The sequence below is a fragment of the Setaria viridis genome, chromosome 6, assembly GCF_005286985.2.
Source record: "Setaria viridis chromosome 6, Setaria_viridis_v4.0, whole genome shotgun sequence".
NCBI lineage: Eukaryota > Viridiplantae > Streptophyta > Magnoliopsida > Poales > Poaceae > Setaria > Setaria viridis.
Genome location: NC_048268.2, coordinates 22,883,046 through 22,891,770, shown reverse-complemented (window position 1 = coordinate 22,891,770; position 8,725 = coordinate 22,883,046). Strand labels below are relative to the sequence as shown.

At 43.7% G+C, this 8,725-nt stretch overlaps 1 protein-coding gene across 1 annotated transcript; it reads left to right on the top strand.

Moving 5' to 3' along the window:
• Positions 1 to 872: 872 nt before the first annotated feature.
• On the top strand, positions 873 to 8,461 carry LOC140223214 (uncharacterized). The gene is made up of 4 exons (XM_072294753.1): positions 873 to 1,010; positions 1,161 to 1,324; positions 1,493 to 2,507; positions 8,381 to 8,461. The coding sequence occupies exons 1-4, from the start codon at positions 873 to 875 to the stop codon at positions 8,459 to 8,461; spliced, it is 1,398 nt and encodes a 465-aa protein (XP_072150854.1).
• The last annotated feature ends 264 nt before the right edge of the window (positions 8,462 to 8,725 follow it).

Sequence of the window (8,725 nt, the reverse complement as noted above, 5' to 3'; positions counted from 1 at the left end):
CAGCAAGACCGGTCAAGCAAAAGCTTCACTATTTCACCCAAGATCGCAAGGAGGTCATTAGGGTAGAATTAAATAAGCTCTTAGCCACTGGATTCATCCATGAATGTAAGCATCCTAACTGGTTAGCAAATCCAGTTCTTATAAAAAACAAAACCGGTGAATGGATAATGTGTATCGATTACACCGACCTCAACAAGCACTGCCCTAAGGACCCCTTCCCTCTTCCGGGCATCGACTAGGTCGTAGACTCTACGGCTAGGAGTACCCTGTTGTGTTTCCTGGACTACTACTTGGGCTATCACCAGATTGCCCTCAACCCTGCTAACCAAGACAAGACGGTGTTCATAACATCCTTCGGCATCTATTGTTACAACACTATGACCATTGGGTTGAAAAATACCAACGCCACCTACCAGAAGGCAATCCAGGGTTGCCTCATGACACAGCTACACAGGAACATCGAGGCCTACATCGACGATGTGGTTATCAAGACCAAGGATGAGGAAAGCTTCAAAGCCGACCTCACAAAGACCTTCAACAGCCTCCGGGCTTACCACTGGAAACTTAACCTGGGAAAATGTGTCTTCGGTGTCCCATCTGGAAAGCTCCTGGGCTTCAAGGTCAGCCAGCGTGGCATCAAAGCTAATCCCATCAAGATCAATGCTATCAGAAACATGAAAAAGGCGGCTAACAAGAAAGACATCATGAAGCTTACTGGCATCATGGCAGCCCTCAGTCGCTTCATCAGAAAATTCGGAGAAAAGGGTCTGCCCTTCTTCAACTTGCTCAAAAAGGTGGACAAGTTTGAATTGGACTAGGCCAGCAAGGCACTCAAAGAGCTCAAAGCTTTCCTCACCACTCCCCCCGTCATGATGGCCCCGGCCAACCAAGAAACACTATATCTCTACATCTCTGCAATGACGCACATTGTCAGCAACATGCTAGTTGTGGAGCGCGAAGAGCCCAGCCATGCCCACATGGTGCAGCGACTGGTGTACTACGTCAGCGAGGTCTTCAACGACTCCAAGATCCACTAAACACAGGTTCAGAAAATTTCTCTACACAGTTCTGATCTTGTCAAAAAAGTTGCACCATTACTTCCAGGCGCACAAGATCCGGGTGGTATCCTCGTACCCTATCAGCGAAATCCTTCACAACAGGATGTCAACAGCCAAGTTGTCAAGTGGTCCATGGAGCTCGACGATTTTGACCTTGATTTCTGCATGCGTCATGCGATCAAATCGCAGATCCTGGCTGACTTTGTGGCTGAGTGGACAGAGATCAAGAAGTTGCCCTCCCTGGAGAGGCCAAAACACTGGACTATGTACTTTGATGGTGCCCTCAACCTCGAAGGAGCTGGCGCAGAGGTCCTCTTCATATCCCCCAAAGACGGGCAACTCAAGTACATCCTTCAGATCCACAACAAGGCCACCAACAATGCCGCCGAGTACGAAGCTCTCATCTAGTGCCTCCGCATTGTCATTTCCCTCAGGATCAAGTGCATCGTTGCATACGGTGACTCCAAGGTCATCATTGAGCAAGTCAACAAGAACTGGGACTGCACCAAGGAGTCCATGGGCACTTACTGCACGGAAATTCGCAAACTTGAGGCCTACTTTGATGGTCTTAAGTTTCACCATGTCCCCAGGGACCACAATGTCGCTGCCAATGTCCTGTCCAAGCTCGGTTCCAAGCATGCACATGTTCTGGCCAGCATTTTTGAACAAGATCTCTGGAAACCATCCATCAAGGTTCTGGACCTGGACCAGGTCAACAACAGCGTTGAGGCTCTAACTTTCCCAGCTCCGGCTGATGTCATGATGATTGAGGCAGAAGAAGACTGGAGTGCCCTGTTCATAGCCTTGATCACCCACCAGATGGTGCCAAAGGACAAGATAGAATGTGAAAAATTAGCTCGGAGGAGTGCAAACTATGTCATCATTGGTAAGGAACTCTACAGAAAGGCCGCATCCACAGGCATCTTGATGAAGTGCATTCTGCGCAAAGAGGGCATCGACCTCCTTCACGAGATCCACTCGGGCACATGCGGGAACCACACCGCCTCGGGCACTTTGGTCGGCAAAGCATTTCGCTGTGGCTTCTATTGGCCAACAGTGGTAGCCGATGCAAAGGAGCTCTTCCAAAGGTGTAAAGGGTGCCAATTCTTCTCCAAGCAGCAACATCTACCATCCCAAGCCCTACGCACCATCCCACCATCCTGGCCCTTCACATGTTGGGGGCTGGACATGGTCGGACCCTTCAAGATCGCTCCAAGCGGCTACACCCATATGTTCATGGTAGTTTACAAATTCACCAAGTGGATTGAGGAAATCACAAATTCCAAGGCTGTCATCAGCATCGAGTCAGCTAAACCTGATCAATTCATTGAGGAAATCACACACCGCTTTGGAGTGCCAAACAGGATTAATACCGACCTTGGCAAGCAGTTCGCAAGCTTCGAGTTCTGGGTCTTCTGCCAGGACAACCTCATGGATGTGTATTACTCAGTAGCGCACCCTGCAACGCATAGGTCGAACGTGCAAACGGGATGGTCATCTAGTCCCTCAAGTCCCCCATCTTCGACGATGCGTCCAAGTATGCCAGCAAGTGGCTACGAGAGCTACCTCACGTCATCTGAGGCCTACGAACACAGAAGAGCCAGGCTACTAGCTACACCCCGTTCTTTAGGGTGTACAGTTCAGAGGCCATCCTGCCATCCGACGTGGCCTTTGGCACCCCATAAATTTAGTACTACGAGGAAGGCAAGGCAGAAACAAGTTGGCGGGTCGACCTCGATAGCCTCGAGGAGCACTGAGTAGCGGCTCTCATCTAGCACGCACACCATGAGCAGCAGATACGACGCTACCACGATCGGAATGTCAGGGAACGCTCCTTCAAAGTTGGTGATTTGGTACTTCGCTGGATCCAGTCCACAAAGGACATGCACAATCTGGCCGCCCCCTGGGAGGGCCCCTTCATCATCAAAGAAGTCATCCAGTCAGGCACCTATCGACTCCAATGGGCAGACGGCTCAGGCGTCCCTAATTCATGGAATATTGAGCATCTACGGCGCTTCTACCCTTAGGATTTAAAAGCTATGTACTCTATTTTCCCCTTTATTATTGAATAAATAAAACCTCTGAGGTTCTTTGCGTACCTACTGCCTTACTACCTACTGCCTTACTGTTCTTTTGCTCAAACTCCGACTGACGGTTGGGGGCTATCCGACTTGTTCAACAGTCCACTCACTTTCAATCTCAGGGGCTTCTCCCAGGTGCCGACCTCTGGGTCATGCATCCTTCTCCTCCCCCTCTCGTGGCTAGACGACTAACTCGTGTGGTCGGCGTCCTAGCTCATGAAACCTAGACAACCTTGCATTCACCACCCCTACAAGCTCGAGATCCTCTCTCAGCAGGACGCTGGTCATGCAACTGTGACATCCCAAGTAATTAGGAGCCAAATCAAGAGAAATTGAGATTAAATAAAAAAAACTCAAAATAGTTAAGTGTTAAACACCTTTGTAGTGATGCACTTGGGAAGCAAATAAAAATAAATTTTATATAAGAACTCAAATTTTGGACAATAAAAAAGTGATAGATCTTTTCAAATGGAATAACTTTCATAATTGGCACTTTCCTTGATTTTGAGTGGAAGGTATTCAAAATTGAGTAGAAGTTTGGCCAAAAATCAAAATCATTTTCAAAACCAGTTTTGGCCGGCGTTCCACCAAACTTTTCCCAAGTTTATCTCCAAATCCATCAAGTTTTTCATATGTTAGCTTTTATAAAAGTTATAGCCTATACTTTGAACTCCAACTTTTATTTTTGGAAATTCAAACGCGTAGTTCAAAATTTGTGAGAAAATTCGTGTTGAAGACGGCACCTATGCACGCCACGCATCACGAGCATCATTTGTGCATAATCGAGCATCATGAGCATCATTTGTGCATAATTGAGTATCTCGGCCATGCATTGTTTAAGTTCACATAATTGTTGTTTATTATTGAAATTCAAACTTGTGAAGCAACTCCAATTTTTTCTATGCAATTGTGCCTCTTGTTATTTTATTTAAATACTAGATGCAATTTGATGATTTTACAATATTTCTACTTAATTTTTGAGTGATATTTCCATGTGTTAAAAATTCATTTAACTTTTAGTTTTGGCTGTGTTCTTTTGTCAATTGTGTAAAAACTTGAGCAGTTCTTGAGGTGATTCTTATGCCATTGTGTTCTTTGAGATTTTATCTTTCAAATGAGTATTTTTGGGAAAATTGTGGGTGCCTGTAGCTGGGTTGTTTGAGTGGGGAAATTTGAATAGTTTAATCTCGATCGGGCCCACTCGTCAGCAGCATCTTCCTCCTCTCCTGTGCCTCCTCGAAGCTGGATTGGGCAGAGCCAATAGTGCCAGCAGGCCGCCCAACACCGGATTGGCCACCATAGCTGGCGCCATGCGAAATTCCTCCCTTGCCCTCTCGGTTCCTCACCTTTTTAAGCAAAGCCGCCGGCTCCCGCAACCCTTGCCCCCTTCCTCCTACCATTACCAGTACCACCCAAGCTCCAAGCTCACCACCGTCACCGGTGGTAAGCCAATGCTCGATTCCTTGCAGCTGGAGCTTCCTCGCGACGCCGCACTTCCGTTTCACTACTCACCCGTTGGCGCTGTCCCTTCTGCGGGCACCCCCGCCGGCGAGCTCCTCCGCCTCTATCCACCACCTTCCGCCGCCCCTAGCACCCCTGCTATGCCACCTCCTCCTCATCGTGGAGCCCTTGCTGGTGAGCTCCACAGCCTTGGGGCGCGGTCCCGCCGCCGCCGGCCAAGGCCACGGCCAGGCCGTGCGCCGGCCGAGCCCATGCCCTGTTTGCATGTGTGCGTGTGTGTTGCTGTGGGAGAAGAAGAAGAAAGAGAGGGGGGTTATGGGGAATTTTTAGGGACCTATATGTGAGAATCTTTAGATCTGAGGGTTGTTTTACAAAATGATCTCGGTTTTGTTTTATTTCCTATATTTAAATAGCTGCAAGCTTGGAAAATGCATAGAAATGTGTAGAAAAATGTTAAAAATGTAAACTTATTTTGTTGAGTTCCTGATGATGCCTAGTTTATTTCAAAAATGATTATGTGCATGTTACTGTTGCATATCTAATGCTATGATTTATTTTGTCCTAGACTTCTTAAATGCCTTATAAATCATGTGATATTCTAAAAATTGTGAAACCAGTTTTGTTAGCTTCCATTTATCATGTATGTTCTAGATTTGCAACTTGTGTTAGCGGAATCTATGGTTTTCATGCTCTTTTAAATATAATGCTTGTTTGCTATCTTAATTTTGTTATTTACATGATAATTAGTGGAAAATAGATAAAAAATGCAAAATAAATTTTGTTAGATTCTTGATGCTCATGCCTTACTAGTAAAAATACTTGTTCCTATGAAATATGTGTTTTATTGCTTAATAAAAATACATGATGTTTAATCTCCTTATTGTGGGATAAATAGTTCTCATGCTCATAAAATCCTGAAAAATTCAATAGTAGCATGTTCATCCCTAGAAGGTTTGAGTACCAAAGCACCACACCCTACTGTCCTTTGATTAACAAATGTCTAAGAAAGTTATATGTGTACACAATCATCATCAAAATAAAAACTATGTTTTCTTCCCAAGTAACCTTGTTTTGTGAAGAAAGAAATGATTATAAACCTGTCTAGGTGAATATGGCCAAAAAGGAAAGAAAGGTGTATAAACTTGTCTAGGTGAATGTGGTTGAAAATACACCCTATGCTTTTGTAATGAATAACGAAATGAAACCTACATCATGAAAGGCTATAAACGAAATCTTATGCATACCGGAAGTTGAAGTCTGTACACCTGATGACGGGAACTTGCAGTTTGCCGAAGATCGAGGTCGATGCAGCCCAGTTTGCTAGAAGGAACTCGTCGAGAAACTACATTACTCCTACTCCTAAGGCAATGACGTGAAGCCGAAAGGTAGATGCGTAAAGGTAAATATGTTGTATTGATCGTGTGATGCCAATTACAAGGGCTGGGTACGTATACCCTAGGCTAAAGAATCCTAGCTGATCCGTACAAAGACTTGCCTAACAATAAATATCTAAATTAAAGGAAATATTTAAAATACATGGACTCTAATTTCACATGTAGAGATGCTTCCTTGTCCATCCGTGAAGAGGCCAATACGTGATTAACTTGGTCTTCTCCTTCTCATGCGGGAACCTAATCTTATTTTAATCATCTTCATATACATGTGCTGGCCTGTACGCTCTTTCTTCATTCTAATCAACATTTGCATGTACGTGCTGACCTCTATACATGCACTTTATTTATTCTGATTACCTCTTCCTGTCCAGCCGATCCCACTAAACCGATGTCCTACTTACTCCAGATTATTTGGATTTTCACTTGCTACTTACTCCAGATTATTTGGATTTTCACTTGTTAAAATCTGACGTCAACACGGGCCCCCCAATTTCGAAGTATGAAGGCTTCATGTTTCGAAACTAATTATAAAAGTCTGATGCTTGTCTTTGGAGCCAATGACGTCTGATTGCAATATTCAAAGCCGCATCGACTCCTCTTGAAAAATATAAAGAACCCCATCGGTTTGATGCCTTGATCCCACTCTGAGCTGATGAATTCGCTGGCAGTGGAAACAACAAATCAATCTATGGACACCAAAACTTGGTGCAGGAACCAGCAAGTTTTTGTTGGCAACATGTGGGTCCCCCTAATTTTGAAGTACGGATGTTTTATACTTCGAAATTAATAGCTGATATAATAATGCTGACAAGACCTCGACGTTTTTGCGTGGAAGAATTCATTCTCCCTACTTGCCGAAAGCCACTCATCGGCCGGAAGAGTTTTCTGTCATATCAGCACCTCTGAAGATTCTTGCTGCCGATGAAGCAGGTCCCATATTAGCCAGATTTCCAGAATCCTCTCGTCATCTTAATTTAATTGGACCTCGTGCAACTTAAATTCCCTTCTATCGGCTCCCTTCCTTTTGATCATTCAGATGCATCTTCTATGTTCCATCGGCTGCACAATAATAGAACCGTCGGCTGGAACTTTCGACCTTGATCGTACTGTCTTTTTTAAGCCTGATAATTCTTGCCCCGTATCGGCTATGAGAAAGCTGATTTGCTACCAATCACCGAACAGCCGATACATACTTCATGTTGATTAATGCAGGTCAGTAGGTCACCATGGTCATCAAGCCTCCATCATTGGCCTGGAACTTCATCGAACAGACAGCTTCTGAGCAGACCATACGCGTGTACGTGATTTGTACTGCCGAATCCCAATGCACATACGATACTTTCTAGCCGGGACAAATATTTGCAAATGGAGAACGAACAACCCAGCCGATGACAGCAAGGCACAGTTGCGGGAGCTGTAACAGTATCGGCAGGTCCGTACCTAAGTTTTGGTGGCCCTGGCGCAAACACAAACTGGTGGCCCTAAATTTCGAAGATACAAATAAGAAAAATAAGAAAAATATAGTTATACTTCACAATGTAATTACCATAATCATTAATACCTCGGAGGCTCATGCTAAGTTACAATTTTGCTAAATGCTGATTAACAGATGCAAATATATGGTTTGAATGCCTCTTTTCTGATGTATATGCTCTTGCCTATGTTAAATTTTTCATGGATCCTAACCAAAGACAGTGCAATATGCTTGCTCTGATATGCTCAAGTGTGGTCAGTGGCAAATGAGGCACAAGCTCAAGAAGAATTACTTTGATGGTGTACCAGCAAACAAAGTCAGAACAACATCACCACTGAAGAGTATGACTCATGAACAATGGAAAGCACTTGTGGAGATGTGGTCGAGCCCGAACCATATAAGGTATGGAGTTGAATGCTGTTGGAAGTTGTATTATTCAGAAATAAGTTTCATGCTGCAGTTTTAATTGGTGCTTAAATAAATGTTGTGTTCATTACCTACTGTTTAAATTTGATTGAGAGATGAGAATTTGTATCAGCTTTAAGCCTGCAGCTCTGAAACATGTCCTGTCCATGTTAACTTGCATGTTTTCAGTTCATTTATCATTTCCCGAACCCATTTTTCTTCTTTAATAAATAGAAGGAACAATGGTACTACCATGGTGATTAAACTGTTTGTGCTCATGAGTTTTGAATCATCTAAGTAATGTGGCATAGCTAGTCTAGTTTCAAGTATCAAACTAGCTAAAGAACTGTAGAGTGTCTACTAATGCTGGTTTCTAATGTTTTTTGTTGGTTCTGTATACAAATTATGACTAGTTGTTTATATGTATGTTTTCTATGTCCTACTATCTAAATTTCTCTATTTCCACTATGAGCAATGTTTACTGTTGTACTGACATGTGCCTTATAGGAGAAGTGTTTGAAGGCCAAAGTGAATGGTGGGAAAGTTAAGTACGCTCACAAGACAGGCTCCCGGTGCTACATTGTGTAGACTCATGTTGTGGTAAGATAGAGAAGTTCTTGGTTGGACACTCTATAATTTTGTTCATTCTATTGAGTTTACAAGTTTGTGTAGTATTGTAACATGGTTCTACTTTCTCCACTTTTGCATGGAACCTTGTAATTTAAGATATTTTTCATCGATTGTTTAATCATTTACCATTAGCAAGTGCCTTGTGAACCGGTGGATATGTTAAGTACTTGAATTATGCTGTTATGGTCTTGATATCCTCTCTCCTGCGATGGCTGTTATGAT